This window comes from Nicotiana sylvestris, chromosome 5 (genome assembly GCF_000393655.2).
Source record: "Nicotiana sylvestris chromosome 5, ASM39365v2, whole genome shotgun sequence".
Classification (NCBI taxonomy): Eukaryota; Viridiplantae; Streptophyta; class Magnoliopsida; order Solanales; family Solanaceae; genus Nicotiana; species Nicotiana sylvestris.
In genome coordinates this window covers 173,120,845-173,143,807 of record NC_091061.1, presented here as the reverse complement: position 1 = coordinate 173,143,807, position 22,963 = coordinate 173,120,845, and the positions used below count along the sequence as shown (strand labels likewise).

The 22,963-nt window shown below is 37.5% G+C and overlaps 3 protein-coding genes across 3 annotated transcripts; 1 reads left to right on the top strand and 2 right to left on the bottom strand.

Annotated features, from left to right (window-relative positions):
• Positions 1 to 6,534: 6,534 nt before the first annotated feature.
• LOC104220892 (uncharacterized) lies at positions 6,535 to 6,855 on the bottom strand. The gene has a single exon (XM_009771860.1). The coding sequence runs from the start codon at positions 6,853 to 6,855 to the stop codon at positions 6,535 to 6,537; it is 321 nt and encodes a 106-aa protein (XP_009770162.1).
• A 4,612-nt stretch (positions 6,856 to 11,467) lies between these two features.
• Positions 11,468 to 12,055, top strand: LOC104220891 (uncharacterized). Its single transcript, XM_009771859.1, has one exon. The coding sequence runs from the start codon at positions 11,468 to 11,470 to the stop codon at positions 12,053 to 12,055; it is 588 nt and encodes a 195-aa protein (XP_009770161.1).
• Positions 12,056 to 12,752: 697 nt separating this feature from the next.
• Positions 12,753 to 20,497, bottom strand: LOC104220889 (ATP-dependent RNA helicase DEAH11, chloroplastic-like). The gene is made up of 3 exons (XM_009771856.2): positions 19,426 to 20,497; positions 14,816 to 17,957; positions 12,753 to 14,224 (listed from the first exon to the last, which is right to left on the bottom strand). Exons 1-3 carry the CDS (start codon positions 20,245 to 20,247, stop codon positions 13,011 to 13,013), a joined length of 5,178 nt encoding a protein of 1,725 aa, XP_009770158.1. The 5' UTR covers positions 20,248 to 20,497; the 3' UTR covers positions 12,753 to 13,010.
• Between the last annotated feature and the right edge of the window lie 2,466 nt (positions 20,498 to 22,963).

Genomic DNA, 22,963 nt, shown 5'->3' with positions numbered 1-22,963 from the left:
AAATAGTACCTCACTATATACCTTTTAGAGAGAGTCACCCTAGCTTCATCCACCCATCATATGCGACATCTCTTCCTGAAACACATGTAAAGAAAGTGGGACCCTGGAGAGGGGACCTTGAGGGCTGAGTACACAACCATGGTACTCAATAAGTGCTATAGACTCTCTCTAACTCGCATTCTTAGGAAAAGGCTTTACAAAAGATATGAAATCAACACTTTATATAAAGCGATAAATGACGAGCGCAAAATACAATACGAAATTGATGCTCGCTAATCAAAAATAGTATAGTATAATATTGTCTCCACAAAGTTTGGATTTAAATAATGTTCGAGTAATTCCTGATTTAATTGCTATTCGGGAGGATCAACACTTGAGTTAAATGATTGTGAACTAAGTTTAACTACTAAATAACACAATTAACAATTGACAGCAAGGAATTGGAGATTCGCAAAGCGGTTTCTTATCAATGTGAGGGATAAGAGTTTGACAGGATAGGTGCAAGATAGCTATTTGGGATTTAACTCTAGTTTAATTCACTCTAATATTCTAATGATTCTCACAAATTCACTCGATGATTAGTTCAAACGTGTAGTCAAGATTCCTCTCTCGATTAAATCTTAACTCTACGAGGTGAACTAATATAAGCACTGTGAAGTATGCAAGCATGCGTTAATGGATTGGTCCTTAGGAAAACGTCTCTCGAATATTCTCCTAACTTGATTCAATCAACAATTCAACAAGCTCTTTCAATTACTTAAGAGAATCAATGAATTAAATCAAACAAAATAATGCAAAGATAATTACCAAGATATTCCTCTTTCGATTAAATAAACTAATGAATAAAGTTCAAGAATTCAAAAGTCCATAAACGAATTCAAGCACGAGCTAGAGTTAAAAATCACAAATATTTATCAAAACACCATATCCGTCAAACCCTAAGGGAAAGTACTCCATAATCATAGAGGAAGACATCACAAATATAATTAAAGAATCAGAAAATATCAATCTAACATTACAATCCAAACTCTCACATTAAATTGATGGAAAGATGATGAAATCATGTGTCTTGTAGCCTCTAATTGTGATGACCCATTTGGGTCATCACATGATTTACGAGTTAATTCTGTATTCCGAGGCCTTAAAAACCTCCTTTTTCCTCACCTAAATTTGCATGTGCGGTCCGGGCGTACATCCGAAATGTTTTTATGTGAAAATATGATGAAAATATTAATTTAGCCTTTAAAATTTAATTTAAGTTGACTTCGCTCAACATTTTAGGTAAACGGACCCGAACTTGTGATTTGATGGTCCCGGAGGATCCGTAAGAAAATATGGGACTTGGGCGTATGCCCGGAATTGAATTCCGACGTCCCAAGCCCAAGAAATGAATTTTTGAAGAAAATTGTTCAACTGAAATTTTAAGAGTTTTTGGAAATTTGAATGTTTTTGAAATTGATGGTATCGGGCACATATCTTGGTTCTGGAGCCCGATACAGGTCTTATATGGCATTTATATTGAGCCTATAAAATTTGGTAAGAAACGGAGGTCATATGACGTGAATCGGACCCTCGGTTGTGAAATTTGAAACTTAAGTGTTCTTGAAAATTTTCTTTGATTTTGATACTAAATTCATTGTTAAAGCTGTTAATTTGGCGATTTGATTGTATGAATAAGTCCATATGATGTTTTTGAGTTAGTATGCATGTTTGGTTTGGAGCCACGAGGGCTCGGGTGAGTTTCGGAAGGTTTTTAAACTTAGAAAAAGTTGCAGGTTTTCAGTTTCTGGTGTTCTGAAGTTTTGTTCTTCGCGTTCGCGGAAGGACTCTCATGAACGCGAAGGGTAAGTCAGACTGAAGGAATTTTCCTTCTACACGAACGCGAGAAACAGGTCGCGAATGCGAAGCTTTGGGAGTGTTACCCTTCGCGAACGCCGAACTGCTAAAGCGAACGCGAAGGCCTTTGGGCTGGGGCTGGGGGAAAGGGGATTTTGTTCTACGCGAACGCAGCCACTAGCCCGCGAACGCGAAGGCTTGAGGAGTCAAAGCTCCATGAACGCGAGCTGCTAAACGTGAAGGCTAATGGTCCTGACCCTTCACTAACGCGACAGGCCCTTCGCGAACGCAAAGAAGGCCTGTCCAGTGAATTAAAAACAGTAGCAAATCAGGATTTAGTTCAAAACTAGAGAGCATTGAGGCGATTTTCAAAGAACAAATTCTTCCTCAAAGCATTGGTATATGATTCTAAACCTTTTTCTTTCGATTTCTCATTGCATTTCATCAATTTTCATCCAAAAATCTAGGGTTTTATGGTAGAAATTAGGAATTTGGGTAGAGTTAGGGCTTTTTGATTAATTGGAATTTAGACCTCATTTTGGGGTCGAATTTCAAAAATAATTGCATATTCGGGCTCGTGGGTGAATGGGTAATCGGGTTTTGGTTCGAACCTCGGGTTTTGACCATGTGGGCCCGTGGGCGATTTTTGTCTTTTTGGGAAAAACTTTAGAAAACCTATTTTCATGCATTAGAATTAATTCATTAAGCATTTATTGATATAGTTAAGTAACTTGTGGCTAGATACGAGCGAATTAGTGGTGGAATCAAGAGGTAAAGCGGTAGTTGAGGCTTGAATTGTGTTTGTGACATCGAGGTAAGTGTTTGGTCTAACCTTAGCTTGGGGGATTAGGAGTCGTGTCTTATTTTCTATGTGTTAATTGTGGAGTACGACGTATAGGCATGGTGACGACTATCTATACGTTGGTGTCAAGCATGCCTGTGAGTCTTGTATTGTAATTGTTGTGACTCCGTTGTGGTTTATTCATGCTTCATATGAGGATTATCATTATTGTTTCCTTGTCGGGATGTTGTTGTGATATTATTGTTCCCTTGCCGGAATGCTGTTGTTATATTAATGTTCCTTTGCTGGGATGTTGTTGTTATATTAGTGTTCCCTTGCTGGGATGTTGTTATTATATTAGTATTCCTTTGCCGGGATGTTTGTTGTTATATTACTGCTCCCTTGTCGGGATTCTTTTATGATTGTTGTTGATAAATGAAAGGGAGCGGGTTGTACGCCTGTAACGGTACTATATGAAATGGGAGCGGGTTGCACACCTCCAACGGTACTATATGAAATGGAAGCGGGTTGCACGCCTGCAACGGTACTATATGAAATGGGAGCGGATTGCATGCCTGCAACGGTATTATATGAAATGGGAGCGAGTTGCACACCTGTAATGGTATTACATGTTTACTTGTTTCTTATTTCCATATCTTTTGCTGGTAATTGATTTATGGTGTTCCTTACATTTCTCTATTGGTATTCTGTTATTATCTGTTACTCCCCGTAGCATGTTTCCCCGCCCAACTTTAGCTGTAATTATCTGCATTTATTTTTGATGTATATGATTTAACTGCACAGGTTTATTTTGATAGTCTGGTCCTAGCCTCGTCACTACTTTGCCGAGGTTAGGCTAGGCACTTACCAGCACATGGGGTCGGTTGTGCTGATACTACACTCTGCATTATGTGCAGATACTGATACCGGAGCGTTTGGACCGCAATGAGGGTGTTGTCTTCAGTCCACACAGGTGACCCGAGGTAGTCCTGCAGACGTCCGCGGGCCTTGGCGTCTCCTTTTATCATTTCTCTTTCTGTTTTTACTTATTCAGAGACAGATTTGTGTATTTCCATTCAGACCTTATTTGTAGTATTCTTAGATAGACTTGTGACACCAAATTCTGGGTAGTATTTCAGATTATGTAATAAATGTTCGGTTAACGATTAAGTTTTCGTCTTCTGCATTTCTGGATTATTTTGTTTATTCCTCTGCTTAAATCACTTATTACTTTGAATTATTGAATATGTTTAATAAAAAGGGTAATGAATTTATAATACTCGGGTTGTCTAGCTTTCGAGTAGGCGCCATCATGACTCCCGAGGGTGGAAAATCCGGGTCGTGACACTAATGCTCTGCCAAAGATTCCAAGGTCAAAAGTTATCTAAAAATCATGTTTTTGATGTATTTATATCATGTAGGAACGGGCCCGGATGAAACTATCCTTTCCAAGCCGAAGTAGGAAAAATACTCTGAGAAAATCACACAAGCGCGCCGCGCCATGCGCCGCCCTATGCGGGGCATTAATGGAGAAGTTCAGAGACCTATTTTTTCCACTCTACAGGCATTTTGCACTAGCGCCCCGCTATGCATGGCGTGGGGCGGCAGTGCAATTTTCTTAGAGTAATTTTGTTTTCTCACTTTTGGTATCCAGACTTTTTTTTGACTCCCGAACGTGATCCCGATTTAATTCCTTGCGCTTTTACTCAAACTTCAAAGCTCCATATTGTTTTCATTAGTTCCAAATTATCTTTTTTACTCGAAATTACTTCATGCAGGGCATAACACACATAATAAGCGCACTACACTAATATTTAAGCTCAAACACAAATAAAATACAGTAATTAGAGTGCAAACTATGACTAAAACACGTGATTCTAGCCTACCATCAATACCCCACACTTAAATCATTGATCGTCCTATAGCAATCAAACTGCACTTCACATATCGACAGCCTTCTTATCAGACAACTTCCCTAACACAGCATGCCAAGAATATTTAAAGCAGACTAAACACCATATGACATCTTAATCTCAAGACTCGACTCAAAAGCACCACAAATTTTTCACAACCTGCTCACTTACCTTACCTTCGCATATCATGTGCCCTCACAGAAACAATAGAGACTAGTTTCACGCATAATAAATTTCAAGAACAATTAGGAACTCAAGATAGAAAGAATTCACTCACTCTCAGAATTATGATTCATATGCAACGAAGACGTACCATAGGCTTGCCCGTAATACACTACTCTACTAATTGAGCTCATTCAGTCGAGGATCAAGTTGGACTTAATTTGGTTGTAGTGTAGATTGTGGAACGGGTAGGATAGATTTGGATATAGTAACTATTCCTCCCTGAGCACTTTAATAGATGTACATTAACAATTTACAACCCACACTTGTGTTGAACCAAACCCCAACCCCAACCATTATACATAATAGCATCAAGCTCCCAATATCTTTAAGCACAGAAAAGCAAGATTTACCACTAGCAAGGAATAATTTTTTTTATAATATATACAAACACTAATTTTTTTCCTTTTTCTGGATTCCAATTTTCTCTTCTTCTTTTTATTTTTCAATTCCCTACAAGTGGCTCTCATAATTTTTTTTCAAACAAGGCACCTTTCTCCTTTTCTATAGTTCTACTCAATAACCCAATCATACCTCTACTTAGTTTTTAACGAGCTCATAACAAATTCAAGTGTTCAAGAGAGGTAGAAGGTTCAAACAAATGGTCAATTCAAATAAAATGAATCAGGCTTGTAGTATGGTTGCCAAAGAAATAGGAATACAGGCTCGACGAGGCTAACTAAGATACACATTAATGTGGGTAAAAGCATATATCTAGTTCAATAAAGAAATGTCTATATCACTTCCTAGACTGAACAAGATTTCTATTTTGCTTTGCAAACACACGGAGAAAGTTCTAGACATCCACCGACATGTACAGAATATCACAAAATCTCATACACATATTGGCACATAACTCACTTAGGACCGGATCTATCCCGACTCTCTAGTCAAAGCAGTTAAGCAAAGTTACAATCAAACAATTTAAGGTACTTATTTAAGTTACAATCAAACAATTTAAGGTACTTATTTAAGTGTCAAGAACTGATCCTAGGCGTCACAAACAAGACACTCACTGCTCTCAAGGCACAACAAAGTCAAGGAAATTCATCTCCATTTAATATCATAGCACAAGACTTCACTACTCCTACTAAAGGAAAAACTAACTACCGATTGTTCAACAAAAACACTTGGAAAAGAACCGCGACACAAAAAAACCAAGAGGGAATTATTTCACTACCTAAGAAAACAAAACACAACTAAGCGGCTAAAGGTTTTTTTTTCTTCGTCTTAAATCTCCCAAGAAGACAGCCGAGGAAATCCATTATCGGGAAAAGTAAAAAAATAACATTTCAATCAAAATAAATAATACTATTACAAATACACATATACATATATACATTCCCCACCCAACATTTTAAATTGTGGAATGTCCTCATGACATACAAATAAAAAGCAAGAGGTAAAGGAAACTTCCATGATTCATCTAGTCGGGGTCTGAATCGAAATCGGGATCTTCTTTGCACGCCCGACCCAGTTCACACATCCATGCTGATAGCTTTCTTTCCACCTTCATTGGGTATACCCCACACTTATCAGCTTTACTCTTTCTAAGTTGCTCTTTTAGGGTCCCTCCCTTTCTCATTCCATTTTGAAGATCAGCCTTTCATTCCCCACTCTGAGCATGAGTTGTCTTTCCTGAATATCCAGAATTGATTAGACCATAGACAAGAAGGGTCTTCCTAAAATCAAAAGGACCTCCCTATTCTCCTCTATGTTCATCACAATGATATCCACAGGGAACACAAATTTGTCTACACGAACTAGCACATCTTCCACTATTCATTTAGGTATGATTGTGGTCTGATCCGCCAGTTGCAAGGACACAGGTATTGACCTGATTTCTCTAATCTCTCCCTCTAATTTTCTGAAAATGGTCAAAGGCATAAGAGTAATAGAAGCACCAGAATCATACAAAGATTTTTGAAATTTAGTACTTCCTAAAGAGCAAGGTATAATAAAACTCTCTGGATCTCCACACTTTTGAGGGAGCTTATTTTGCAAAATGGCACTACAATGCTCTGTTAGCTTGACAACCGATGTCTCTTCCACTTTCCGCTTCTTGGACAATATCTGCTTCATGAATTTGGCATAAGTTGGCATCTGCGAAAGCACCTTTGTGAAAGGTATATTCACACGCACCTACTTGAGCACTTCTAAAAAGGTCTCGAATTGTTTGTCTAACTTCTCTCTTCTTTGCTTCTGGGGAAAGGTAGTGCATGCATGTATTTGCTCTCTTCAGTCTCAGTATTTGTTGAATTATCATTTTTCTTCTTTTTTTGAGCTCTAATCTTCCCCTTCTTCTTCTTCTTCAAATACTCATCTACCATCACTTCACTTTCTTGAATGTTGTTGCTTTTCTGCTCCTCCACAATCTCCACCTGTCTTGCAATCGACTCATCCTTTTGCTTTGCTATGAGATCTTCCATTTTGTGCCCACTCCTCAAAGACACTGCATTTATTATCTCTTTTGAATTTCTTTCAGTATTAACAAGGAGAGTTCCTGAAATCCTCTCAAATAATAGAGTAGCTAGTTGCCCAACATGTCTTTCCAGGTTTAGAAAAGCCGTGCCCAGTTCTTTGATAGCTGTACCATGTTCTCGTATAGCTGAGTCATGACTTTCAAGCCTCTCATATGTCTTGATAATGAAAGCCTTCATTAGATCTTTCATGCTAAAGTGATTAGACTGTGGAGGCTTATATTGCTGCATCTGCTGATTTTGAAAGCCTGTTGCTCCTTGTCCCTAAGGTCTAGAGTTATTTTTCTGCCATGAGTTAAGGCTACCACTTGGTGAATTCCAAGAAAAGCCTAGGTGCCTCTGTCCCATATAATTGAAATTATTACCACTCTAGTAGTTGCCTCTATCAAAGCTTCCCACATCATTTACCACTTCATCTGCAGCTAAGGCCTGACACTCATGCGTTGGATGATCCATTCCACAGAAATCGCAAATTGGTGATGGTTGGCTCTGGACCTTGGCTAAGGTAAACTTTCTTATATCTTTGGCCATGGCTTTGACTTGGGCTTGCACTGCTGTGTTAGAATCCACTCTATGAACCCCAACTAATTTTATTCTATCATTACTTTGAGCAGGTCACTGTTTAGCATCTTCAGAGAGCTCATCAAAAATTGTCACAATCTCCTTAGGAGTCTTCTTCATTAAAGGACCTCCCAATGTAGTGTTCAGAGTTCTTCGTGAGGGAGGTGTCAGTCCATCCCAAAAGTCCTGGAGTTGCATCCACAACTTAATCCCATTATGCTGACACTTCCTCACTATCTCCTTGAATCTTTCCCAAGCCTCGAAAACAGTTTCAGTGTTTTTCTAGCAGAAGTTGTGAATTTTCCTTCTAAATTTCATTGTTTTTGTAGCTTGGAAGTATTTGTCAAGAAACTTTTTAGCCATGTCTTCCCATGCCACGATCGACCCGTTGGTAAGCTACAAATCCAGTATTTCGCGTCATCCTTCAATGAAAAGGGAAATGTCCTTAGATAAACTACATCTTTTGACACTCCATTGTACTGGAAGGTGTTCATGATTTCCTCAAAATCCATCAAATGCGTGTTAGGATCTTCATTAACCTTCCCTTTGAAGACACAAATGTTATGGATAGTTTGAAGCAAGCCTTGCTTCAATTCAAAATTGTTCGCTGCTACTGGTGGAGGCCTGATACTGGATAGTCCCTGACTGTAGACTGGTCTGGCATAATTAGCCAATGCTACCCCAGGCTTAGGTGCAACATTCTCAAATTGGTCTTCAATCAAGGGTCGATTTAGATTGAATCTGCGACCCCTATTATCTTCGACGGTCTCCTCAGCAGCTCTACTAGCTGCCTCAGTTGATATCCTTTGAACTTCTTCTCTAAGTTGTGTTGCCTCTCTTGCAGCTAAATTTACCTCATCTTCGATGTTATTAGCCATGTGTTCTTGGATTGAATGTTGCCCCAAGAACTTTCCGGTGAGTTCTTTCTCTTTCCTCAACTGTCATAGACTCTTTTCTATCTCTGGATTATATAGAATCAATTCCTTTGAAGAAAATTAAGGCATACACTAGAGACGTCAATCTGTTGCCTGCACACAAAAAAGGAAACGTGTGAAGATAAAAAGAAAAATAAAATAAAATAAAATAATTTCCTGAATTAGCACCAAAAACTAATATGAACACTATTGATTGACAATCCCCAACAACGGCGCTAAAATTTGACGAGCGCAAAACATAATACAAAATTGATACTCACTAATTAAAGATAGTATAGTATAATATCGTCTCCGCAAAGATTGCATTTAAACAATGTTCGAGTAATTCCTGGTTTAATTTTTATTCAGTAGGATCAACACTTTAGCTAAATGATTATGAACTAAGTTTAACTACTAAAATAACGCAACTGACAATTAATAGCAAGGAATTGGAGATTTGCAGAGTGGTTTCTTATCAATACGAGAGATAAGGGTTTGACATGATAGGTGCAAGATAGTTATTTGAGATTTAACTCTAGTTTAATTCACTCTAAAGTTCTAAAGATTTTCACGAATTCACTCTATGATTAGTTCAAACGTGTAGTCAAGACTCCTCTCTCGATTAAATCTTAACTCTACGAAGTGAACTAATATAAGCACTGTGAAGTATACAATTAGAGCTCATGGCTTTGTAAAAGAACACTTTGACATTTTCTAGAGATTCTTGCTTTATTACATACATACAAAAGATACCTTTTTTCTTGAGATCTCTGTCTAGTCTTCACCCCACAATCCAAGGAGAATCCGAATATTCAAAGGCCCATCAATCAATTATCATTGTTAGAAGGAACATTACACGATTCCATCCCCTTTTTCGGTCATATCTATTACATCTATTTACTTCAATATCATCATACATCATTTATTGCTATTTATATCATATTTACGCCATTAAGCATTGTTCATTATCATATATTTATCACTATTACCACATATCTAGTAATATTTTGTCACGACACTAGTTAAATAATCTAGTGGATATTATTATTAGCTAATATTAACCATGCCTTGTTAAAAAAATTTAATTGTTTAAACCTAGATCTAAATTTTGGTCAAACACTTATGTGCTCTCGATAGCACAAACCTGATCTATAATTACTCTTATTAATAGTTGAATACATTAGCCAACTTGGCCAAAAATAATAGTAATACTTGATCTAATAAGAAGCTCGATTGTCTGATTAACTGAACCTTGAAATGGTCTCAGCTCAAAGCTAAATAAATAAAAGCATGTAGCAAGTTATTCCTCCCACCAAAACTCAAGGCTTAATGCTTAATTACAGAATGTAACTATTTAAATGTCTTAATAAATCTGTTTAGTTATGACTTTACTCTTCAATTATGGGTTGTATTAATAAAAGAGAAAATATTCGGTTATATAGCAAGTTACATAATTTACTACTTTAGGGAAGTATATCAGCCAATTAATTAACTAAACCTTAATACCTAACTCCAAGAAAGTAACATACTTCAATTTATGTCAAAAGCTTAAGTTATGTTACTCTATACTACTGTATACATATTATACGACTCCATCTGGTCCTTTTTACTTGTCGTTTTAACCAAACAAATTTAGTCCAAAATAATTGTTGCTTTAGAAAACAGAAAGGCATTGATTATCTTTTCTCTAAATTGATCTATCCTTAATCTGATAAAGATTTTTATAATTTTCTAAAAAGTTTGAGAGGTAAAAGGTAATTTAGATAAATTATTATCATTATTGATGCTATTAAATGATTTTTTTTGTGTGATATACACACACACAATTTCTTTTTCTATCGTCTATCAATATAGTATATTACACAATTTCTTTTTCTATTTCTTCTATCAATATAGTATATTTGTGTTTTGTGACTTTCCATATTCTTTTATATTCCGAAAGGTCGTTACCTGATATCTTTAAATAGCCATTTTCTTTCTTCCTCCGACTCTACTTAATCAACAAAAGGATTTTCAATTCTTCGTTCTTTCTTAAATCTTTTATTTAAAGATTATGCTTATTTAGATATATAGCTTAAAATGAACAATGCGTAATTAGAAGCTTACTCGTTTCTTTAGCTGAGGACAAATGGAGGAGCCAGCTTACTCATTTCTAAAGCTTACTCGTTATCACTTTGGGTCTCCGATTAATCCAATCGTGTTGAATAAGACTCATGAAAGGAGGAAGCACTCTCCTACCAAGATTTTTTTCCATTCCCTAGAATCAAACCAGAGGTTTCTAATTAAGAGTGAAGGAATCATATTTATCCCATCACGACCCTTGCGCCTCGGCGAGGGGCTAGCTTTAGAATCTATTGACTCTTTAATATTTGTATATTATCTTTGCTTATACTCAGAGGCAAAGAATTTCTCAACCCCCCCCCCCCCAAACCCCAACCCCAGCCATCCCATCTGTTATTCTTACACGCATCTTACTAAATTATGTTAGAAAACTGAAAAGTTATCCAACCAACAAGATTATGCCTCTTCACCAAAATTTTGGGTCCCACCAATCCTATTATCCAATCAAATCTCTTGATTTTATGGCCTCTCTTTTTCATTTTCTTGATCCCTTTGGCAATCCATCCCCCTATCCAACAACTACCCTCTAGTTCATCCCCCACCCACCCCCTTACCAACTTCCCTCTCTCCCTTTCTTGAGTTATTGCCATATTTCATCAAAAATTTTGCAAGTTTAGCCAAAAACAAGAAGTTGGGATGATGGCAGGTTGGTTGATGAATAACCAAAAGTTAAGTCCTATGGGTTTGATCAAAGATGAAATGGCCATGAATTACATGTTTGGCCAAAAATCTAATCTTGATCTTATGCAAAATTGTGACTTGCCTCCACCTCTCAAGGTATTTTCTGGCCCTGATAAAACAGTGCTATCACCGACGAATAACGTATGGAGGGTGATAGAGGAGGATGATCACAAGGAGGCGAATATAGAGCCTAAACAAGAACTGGGGAGTGACAGGTTCGAGCTGCTAAAGGCTTTGAGACGATCACAAACACGAGCAAGAGAAGCAGAGAGGAAGTGCCAAGCACTGCATAAAGAAAAAGATGCACTATCGAATTTTCTGATAGAAGAATCAGCACGATCGCGAGCTTATAAGAATTGGATCAAAGTTCTTGAGTTACAAATCCTGCAGTTAAAAACACAACAGCAGCAGCAGCTGCAACAGGTTGATAGATTGCACAAGACAAAAGAGGATGAAGATAAGAATGCTGCAAATGGTGTAACATGGTTTATGGCTGTTGCATTATGTTTAGGCATAGCTGCAATTGGCTGCAGATACCTGCTTTAATTTACTGACTCTTTTTTCTGCTTTCTTGCATCCAATTAAAAACCAGGTGTACATAGAAACACTTTGTTTTGCAGTTGAGAAGATTAGCTTTATCAGGTATTGTTATAGTACTATGATGTTGGAAACACAACAACAATAATAATAACAAACTCAGTATAATACCACAAGTGGAGTCTGGGAAGGATAGCGTATACACATACTTTACCCCTGGAGCCTTGAAGGTAGAGAAGTAGTTTCCGAAAAAACCCCAACTCAAGCAAAGATTAAACGAAAGCAGTAGCAACAAGCAGTAACACCAGCAAGATATTAAAAAAACAAGCATAATGAACATGTAGTAATAGAAATTTACCAATAATAGAAAACAAGGCTAACTACTAATCCTACTGGTACGGGAAAGACACACACGACTACCTACTAACCATGCCCTAATTTTTGACTTTCACACCTTCCTATCAAGGATCATGTCCTCGGTGAACTGGAGCAACACCAAATCCAACCTAATCACCTCCCCCGTACTTTTTTGGTCTACCTCTACCTCTCTTCAGACCCACTAAGGCCAACCTCCCACACCTCCTCACTAGGGCATCTGTGCTTCTCCTTTTCACATGCCCAAACCATCTTAGTCTCGCTTCCCGAATCTTGTCCTCCACTGGGGCTACTCCTACCCCGCTCCGAATATGATGTTGGAAAAGCAGAATTAACCAAATGCTACAAATTAGACAAACTGTATTCTTGTAATAACGCCATTTAACTTTTCACAGGCTACATCAAAGGTTCTGAACACACAAATATATGCATGTGGGTGTTTGTATACATATAGGAGCAAATAGTACTGTCTCACAAGAGGGGGATTTACTACATAAACATAGATATATATATTTACATAAAAAGCTCTGGGTTACATAGACAGGCAAAGATTTACATGAATGCTTCATAAACTATGGTACCCTAGTTATCACGTAATGGAAAGGTGAATATTCCTCAAATGGCCATAGCAATTCTCACTGCTGTCGAAGAACTCCAAGCAAACCCAGCAAACATGTTTCCCGCACCTACACTCGATATGATTGCAGCCGTCTATCTTCTCAATTGTAAAGCTGCAAACTGGACATTTCTTGACATTCTCTTTCCCCTTGGACCATTCCTTTAGAGAGGAATCGGGATCGTTTTTAAACTCCTGGTACATCTCACATGAAAGGTATGGATGATACTCGAGGTGGCATCTAGTACACGTCTCCACAAAGCATGCACCACAGACAAAAGGTTCACCAACCATACCAGGATCCGCAACACGATAAATTGAAGGGCAATCGGGTGAGGGGCAAAAGCGGTAGGTACCCCCATTGGCTGCCACAAAAGCCCCCAATGAAGCCCTGAAAAGTTCCTCCAACTTGTCACTCGACAATAGCGACTTCAAATCAGCAAGCAAAATGGGTTCCCTACAACCTTGACGCATACAGCAGACGGGGAAACCTTCCCGGCTTTTGATCGCGGACTCACATTGCTCTAGCAAGCATGACCGACAGAATAAATGAGCACAAGCTTCAAGTCTATAAGGATCCTCCAGTTCACACAAGCAAACAGGACAGTCAGCCTCATCTCCCGTCGTTTGAGTTGGTAGACCGCTTCTTTGAGAAATTTCACAGATTAAGTCCTCAACTTTTTGCTTCAAGTCTTTACTACCATTGATACAGATGCAATGGCGCTTTGTGTTCAGAGAGAATTCTGCCCCAGGCACCTTTTCTTTAAGGCCATTAAGATCTGGTCCAAACGTCTGAACAACTCTTTTCATCAGGTCAGGAGGTAAATGTTGTCCACGAAGATGAACTTCAAGTTGCTTGCTTTCATGTAGCTCCAGAAGGGAATCTATTAATCTCTGCTGCGCCCTATCAACATTATCTGAAGAGCCAAAGATTCGTACAAGTAGGTTATGCTTGTCAAAAAGAATATAGGTTCCTGTCTCCCGCTGAATCCTGTTCATAATGTTAGTTCCTTCGCGAGAGAAGAGAAGTTGAACAACTGTTGGAGTAATGTCCATGTGATCTACAATCTTGCCTTTCATAAGTTGCTCCAATGGCCTTCTCATCTCTGCCACAACTTTTGTAGCAATGGCAGATATCTTAACTCTATAGGAACCGTTATCATTTCTCACGAGGTTGCATTCCACACCTGCAAAACAATCAAAATTTCTTCTCACCAACCAGTTAAATAAATCCAGGATTATCTTAAATTATGATACAAATAACATTCATAACAGGTTGCACAATAAGCCCCCACTCTCTGCATTCCCTAGTTTTCTCCTATCCACAATCAAACACAAAAATGGAGAGGGGATCTGCAAGCCCCTTCTTGTGGAGGAGGTCTCGACATAAAAGACAACAAAGTTTCATATCAACCAATAATCAGTGCCACTAAGAAAATTTAGAAGAGTGCAACAGGAATGTCAACAACAATATAAAAAGCAGTAACACTTGAAGGCATGAAACCGGACACTTCAGCTTAAATTTTAAACCAAAATCAGCCACTTTACGTAAGTAACCCAGTTTGACATAGACATAACCAGCAGATCTCAAGACTTCATTTCTACTATCACCACTTTTACACTGACATGGAAACAGAAAATATTTCTAACAAGGGCCAATTTTTCAAGCAAAATTATATAGTGAGCTTCATAGTCAAAAGAATCCAGCAAATGATAAATTAAATTAACATGTAGTTTGTTAGTAAGAAATATGAAGGAAACACAGTAGCAGGGCATACCATTTCTTCGTCGGAGGCTAGCAAGTAAGGAATCCAGCTGGTTCCTGATAACATGATAAACTGGCGCAGGACAGGAAACAGAGCTGTGAAACAGTTGCTGACATATTATTTTCTGCCAGGAAAGGCATCCAGGCAATACCTTGCCATCAATTTGCTCCAAAGCCTTGGCTGCTTCAAGATGAAGACTTCCGTCAAAAGTGATAGCTGCTCTTGTGTAAGCATCCTTTGGTTCCGGCTGGAAGACCTGGACACGAACAGAGTTAACATATGGAATCCTATTAGGCATGAAGGGAGATATTACTTTCCTAAGTGCTTCTTCACAAGTAGCTACTGGAGGATCTTCTACAGCAGTTCCTCTCACCAAGAACAAATCCAGAATTCTCCTATTTGTTGATGCCCTCAACACCTCAAGTATCTCTGCCTCAGAAATCTCCTTATCAATTCCAGAAATGACCAAGTTGTCAGGATACTTATTGCTTGGCTCACAACGGATAATTCTTTCACCAATCATCAGGTCAGAGAAGTCATTTATCATAAATGCAACATCACTTGGGTCGCATTTTAAAAAGGCTAATCCTCTACTGTATTTACGAGGCCATTGGACTTTAGCTCTGAGAGCTGACCGGAACATCTTTTGATCACTGCCATGCATGCTGCTCCTAGACGGAACTACTTTCAGAAAGCCACCATTGAATTCCACTTGATCTAAGAATGCAGCTTGTTTTGCAGCATCAGGGGTAAGAAATGTCACCCTGCCCCACTTGTTCTCCTCACTGTCCTGGCCCATCCCAGAGGACTTATACACCGCACAAATACTACCAGACGTGGATCTCTCCAGAAACATCAGCAGTTCCTTATCATCGATCGCATTTCCATTTGAATGAAATATGTCCACAGTCAAACATCTCTTCTCAAGCTCCAAATGCTTTATCATAGCACCAGCTCCAAAGAGGGCAATAGAGGCTGAAGCTGCCGAACCTCCACTGAATAGGCATTTCTCTAAACATTCGTTCTGCAACAACTTACTTTCATACTCTAGGGCATCATTTACGCAGCAGGTAACACTCTTCATGTGTCTTGAAGAAGCATATAAAAGAACCTCATTGTCATCAACATTGACTTGAATGCCTATCCTGTCATCCACATAAGTAGTTCTGATGCTAGTGACAAGATTATTAATGTTACAGTTAGATTTTCCACAGAATCTTTTGAGTAGCATGACTCCGAAGCCTGTCAAAACCTTCTTTTCTAGCTTTTGGGCATCCATCTTCAGAAAATCAAACAAAGGAGCAGGATTGAGGCTATGAAGAGAACTGAACTCAAATGAAGTAACACAGACCAGATATTCATAAGTTGCTGCAAGGACTTCCCCAAAAACTACCCAACGTGGCCGTTGGGCAAAATTCAGAAGCGAACAAGCAGGATGTAGTTGGACACACTTCCCAGTTAGTGCAACCTCATAACCAAGCTGATCATAACCTGAGTACATAGCAACATTTTCCGCAAGGGAAGAAAGAATTATACTCTGCAAAACTTCGTCATGCTTGGTATGAACTTGAGGATCCCATTGCCAGTAACTGGCAATGATCATATTTAGTTCGTTTTGAAGACAGGCTTCCAGTTCCTGCACAGTCTCCTGGCATCTTCTCATGGATTTGGCATTGATACTATTATCCCAGCACCAGCTATTCTTCTTTTCCCTAGACACAGCCTCCCATTCCCTGTAAACAGATAATAAAGTAAAGAGGTCACCATTTGGATGGCAAAATTGCACCTTAAGGCGATCAGATTTTAGCTTGTCTCCTTCGGAGCCAACCCTACAGAAAATGCTGCTGGAATTTGCCATGACAGCAGCAAGCACAACACCTTCTCTACCCATACGTTGATCAAAGCAACCGAGGATCATTTTGCCCAACCTAGGTTCAATACCCAACTTGACCAGTTTTCGTCCTTCTGCAGTTAATACATATGTATCATCATCTCTCTGTGTAACAGCTCCGAGTTGAACCAGATTTCGGGTGGCCATCTCGATAGCTTTGGGGCTAGGTGCATCAACAAAATCAAAATCCTGGACATTCTTGATACCTAATGCAAGAATCCTCAGCACTGCAACACCAAGATGAACTTTGCAAATTTCAGGTTCCTGATGACAAGGCATTCCCTCAAAATCACTTTGAGAGTATAGCCTGTAACACTTTCCAGGTTCAGTTCTCCCTGCACGACCAGCTCTCTGGTTAGCGGAACTTTGGCTCACGCTACATATCCTGAGAACATTCATGCCGGTGCCAGGTTCAAACCTGCTTTCTTTAACCACACCAGAATCAACAACATATTTGACACCGGGAATTGTCAGTGATGTCTCGGCAAGATTTGTGGTGAATATTACCTTTCTCCTCCCTGGATAGGAGAGAAACACTCGGTTTTGGTCATCATAAGATAATTTGCCATGTAAAGGTAAAACAATGGCCAGAGGTGCTTGAAACTTGTCACAAGCCCACTCAACTTCACTCTGAGATGTCAAGAATGCTAGAATAGCTCCCTCTCCCTCCGTTCTATGTATCTCAGTCACCATCTTGATAACATCGTGGACATAAGGGGCAATTGCACCTACAGCAGGATGGACATCAGATTCACAGGGGACATACTTAATATCAACCGGGAAAGTTCTACCCGCCACATGGAAAGTTCCACAACCAAAGAAGTAATCTGCAAGCTGGTCTGCATTAACGGTGGCAGACATAATAATAAGCCTCAGATCAAACCTCTGATGAAGTAGGTTCTTTATCAATGCTAAAAGAAGATCAGTGTTTAGGCTTCTTTCATGTGCCTCATCGACTATGATGCATGAAATCTTGGACAAAGTCTTGTCACCCATATAGTGCTGTAGTAGGCAGTGATCTGTCATAAACATTATCTTTGAATCAAACTGTTGACAAGACGAATATGATGGATTGCAGGTAACTGAATTATCATCATAACACCCCTGGCTTTCCTCTCTAACCCTCCTTGATAAAGAGTTGGCAGCAAGTTTCCGAGGCTGAGTGCAAATCATAGAACCATTGCCAGCTATTCCTGAATCAGCAAGGAACTGCACTAATTGTGTACTCTTTCCTGATCCAGTCTCTCCAACCAAAACCGTCACCTAGAACATAACCATCAAAAAATAACGCAACGCATCGCGCCCAAAAATAAAAACTAAAGCCACCAAAAAAAAAACTCATCTCATTCAGATCACTCCATGATCCTTCTGTTTGTATGCATCTTAGGCGATATGAATAAAAGGGCAGCACGGGTCGCTTGTGGTCCGTCCCTTCCCCTCCCCTGACCCCGCGGATAGCGGGAGCTTAGTGCACCGGGTTGCCCTTTTATTTAAATCACCTAAGATGCATACAAACAGACCTAAAAGCTTATTCCTTGATAAAAACCACTGTTGAAAAGTCAAAAATGAATAATACATCTTATAAGTTATAATCAAATGACAAAATTGAGAACAACAATACAAGGTAAAAATTATCTTTAGCACCTGCAAACAACAAGATAAAATCATTAAACACAATTTAAGCTCCTCTTAATCAGTAAAAGCAATTTATAACTCTTTCACCAAAATGTTCTAGCCAAATTCCTACAAAATAAAAAAATAGTTGCAAGTCTATTTTTTTATTTTTGGTTAAATAACAATAGTTGCAATTTCAATTGGCATATGTTAAAAAGAGCATAATTGTTATTTTTCTGCAAATGTTGTAGCAAAGATTCGCAGAAAAGCCCCTTAAGTTCATAAATCTGCAGATAAAATATAAGCTCGTTACTCTTTTACCAAGATGGATCACATGTTCTAGTTGCAGTCATCTCGTACCCATGCGTACATCTCAGTATGCTTATCTTGATGTCGATATGCATCGTACATGCTTAAAAGCCTTGACTTAAGGGTAAATTTGCTCCCGTGGCGCAATGGATTTATGGCCGGAAAACAACCTTTTTTAAACAGTAAAAGATCACTTCATTCAAATTTATGTGGCCCTATTTCCTTTTTCGTCTATTCCAAAGATCTCTTTATAAAGTTGGAAACAATTTCACTAAAATTTCCCATTTTACCCTCAACGAGAAATTTTTAAAGCATGTTATAGCATGTCATTGTTTAAGACAACAAGTTAGAAACACAAAAATATTACATGTTTCGTACCCATGCGTACATCTCAGTATGCTTATCTTGATGTCGATATGCATCGTACATGCTTAAAAGCCTTGACTTAAGGGTAAATTTGCTCCCGTGGCGCGATGGATTTATGGAGGGAAAACAACCTTTTTTAAACAGTAAAAGATCACTTCATTCAAATTTATGTGGCCCTATTTCCTTTTTCGTCTATTCCAAAGATCTCTTTATAAAGTTGGAAACAATTTCACTAAAATTTCCCATTTTACCCTCAACGAGAAATTTTTAAAGCATGTTATAGCATGTCATTGTTTAAGACAACAAGTTAGAAACACAAAAATATTACATGTTTAAACCGCGAGTTTCAAAAATCATCCTTCCTTTCTTATCTTAGTAGCTAATCAAATAGGTTCACACAAATTAAAATGGACGGAGTAACAAAAATCTAACAGATAGTTACCTGTTGGCAATGAATTTGCTTAAGAATCTGCTGCCTGAAAGCAAAAATAGGCAAGCCATCATCAAGCCTTCTACATTCTCTCATCATCAAACAATGAATTCTATCCCAATCAAATTCTTCCCCGCCAAATTTTAACACCCTAAATCCCTCCTCGTTCTCAACAAATCCCTTTTCCTCCTCCTCTAAATATTGAATAATACATTTAATCCCATTCTTAAACTCATCAATCCTTAATTTAATCAAATCCCTCTCAGCTTCAAGACCCTTCTTTTTCTTACACAAATCACTATAAACTCCAATCCTATTATGTTTCCTTAACAAACTTGAAACCCCATCAATTTCATTCATTAAAAAACCCAACTTTTGCTCCCATTTTTGCACTAAAACCCCATCAAGAATCCCATACAAATGGTCTAAAAAAACACCCTTTAAACTATTATTCAACTCCTCTTTATCAGATGAAACCTCAATATTTTCTTTAACAAACGGGATATAAAAATGCTCACTTTTTAACTTTAGCTTCCATAATTCAACCGTCACGTCTAACGCCTGGTTCCACTGCTCGTACAGTAGGGTTCCGACGACGAAACCGGAGGAAAACACAAAGGAGTTTTGAGGAGTGAATGGTAATTTTGAAATTAGAGAGTTTAGTTGTGGCCTGGTGAGAACCCTGTGAGTTGAACAGAGTTGGACTATGAAATTGGGCGGTTTTTGTATCGGTTTTTCCGGTGGCCGGTCGAACCGGTAACGCATAGGCTGATTCCGGTGAAACCCATATCGGGGTTGGGTCACCGCCGGTGAAGGCGAAATTCGTCTTTGCATTGGTAAAAACAAAAAGGGTTTTCCCGAAAAAAGTCAGCAAAAACAGAGTGATAAAAACTGCTCGACTCTGTGTGTGTGTGTGTGTGTTTTGGGGGTTCGGAAGAAAGCGACGGCAAGTAGTTCTGTATATATGGGAACAGAGTCAGAGGTATCAAACAACAGAGAGAAATAGTAACAGCGAAAGAAGCTGTTTAGGATTTTTTTGGAAGAAGAAAGAGGGTTTTAAATGGTGGAATTGGAAAAGGAAAAGTATGAGTAAAGGGAGAAGGTTCTTTTTTATATTTTACACATGTTTGGATTTTATTTATTTTATTTTTTCCAAAATACATGTTTGGATTTTGGAATTATTGCTTTTTTTTTTCTTTCTTGTTTTTCTTTTTTTCTTTTTTCTTTTTTAAGAAAATGAGACAGTTTTTGTTTGAAAGCCTAATATTATGAATTAGTATCTGTTGATTTAGGAACTGATAAAGATATTTGAAAATTGTTGTTACAGATTAGTATCTCGTGATCCGTTGATGAGCCTGAACAAATTGTTTTTATAGTCATTATAAAATGAAAAGAACATGTGTTATCTTAGCGGTATATTTGTGGATAAGGTAAGTAGGTAATTAACGGTCAAGATCTGAAATGAAACGACTTAACGAACTAATATTTTGTCTTATATAAAAATAGCGATGAATCATAGATGATATTTGAAAGTTGTTATTATGGATTAGTATCTCAAGATCTATTGATCGATATGATTTTTTTATAGCCGTAATAAAATATGTAGGATAAATGTTAGATTCGTCGTATATCTGCTGATAAGGGTAAGTAGATAATTAATGGTTGAGATCGGAAGTGAGAAGACTTTATATTTTTGTACGAAGTAGAAAATTTAAAATTAAAAGATTTATGAAATCTACTAAAATGGTAGTTGTTAAAAGAATCTGATTTTAGTTGAATATATTACTTGAAATAACCAAATTTCTTATTAGCAAAAAAAAAAAACAAATTTCTTAGTGGGACCTCATTTGAGAAGGAGATATTATGGATTTGAGCGGTACTTTAAGCAGTTGCTTGGAAATCAAGTTTTATATTATATAATTTGCGTAAAAATTTATTCTATAGAATATTTAAACAATTATTTTAAAGTGCTTGTTATGCATTAGTATTTCGAGATCCTTCAATACTAACTTAAAAATCGTAGTATCAAGTATTGCTAAAAACAAATAGTCTTGCAAGCTAAGTAATTATACCATTAACCAAAAAAATAGAATAAACGTCTTATTCGAGAATTGCGACAAATCAACTAGTTCATCGACAAATATATTTGTTAAAAATTCAAAAATTAAGTAATGAGAGACTTGTGAAATCTTATTAAGATTTAGTGAATAGAAGAATTGTAAATAAGTTGAATATATTCCTAAATAGTCATATTTCTTTTTGTAGGATAATTAAAATGGTAGGGAATTTAGGGGTAATTTAATTTATTACTTAAAGAGAAAGTTTTAGGGGATACTGTGTGGAGCAAGGGTGACACATTAATAAATTAAAGAATTATTTCACAATTTTAGAAAAACATAATTTTGTCTTGAAATAGTAAATGATTCGTCAACTGACTAGCTGTAAATTTTGGAAGTTGGCAAGTATAATATTTAATAGTGGGTAGAAAATATGTTACTCGTGAATGACATTTTTCAAAATATTTTAAATTATTTTTCATCAAAGATAATATTATGACTTACTTTTCTGGTTATTTTGTCCTATTTGGTAATTGAAAGTATATTTTGTCCTCCATATGATAAACGTTTGTTTCTACCTGCCAAATATGAGTAATTATTAGTATAACTGTTACTTGAGGATAAGTTGGGAATAATATATTTTATGGACCAGCTGTACACCAATTTAGAATATAAGAATATATTACACTAGTCATTAAAGTAAACATATTTTAAATTAAATAATATATCTTTAAGTACGATGAATCAAGTATATCCTATAATAATCCAAGTAATTACTACAATAACAACAACCACCCTGTGTAATCCTACTAGTGGGTCGGAAAGGGTAGAGTGTAGGCAGACCTTACCCTACTTTTAAGAAGGCAGAGAGACTTGTAGACCTTTGGCTCAAGAAAGATAAAAGAAGGACAACAACCAAGCATACCAATTGAAAAATCGAAACGAAAACACAAAACTAACCGTAGGTACTTAATCAAAAAGCCGAAACGAAAACAACAACAAGTAATAACAGAAGTTAAGGGATACAACAAAACACAGACTGGACAACGCTTGGCTACCCATCCTAACTATTTACCTTTATTCTCAATATCCATATATTCCTATCCATGACTGGAACAACGTCATATCTTGCATAATGACCTTTCTCCAATGCTTATCCGGCATACCTCTACCTCTCCTCCGGCCCTTCAGGGCCAACCTCTCGCACTCCAAGTAATTACTAGGAGTATTATATACTAGAGTGTAAATTCATTTTTATAATTTATGTATCTTTTGTATGCCATTTTATAATAATCCCAATTGTCAAACATCGTCAAGTCTTTGAATATGATAAACTCGAGTCTTTGAATATGACAAAACAATACAGACTTTTCAATTGACTAATCAATTTCGCCAAATTTTTTTTAATATGATAACTGACCTCGAAGTAGAGCCAACTCATATGTTGCAGTGTTGAGAAAATATAGTACTATAAAAGTCTGTTTTTAGTATGT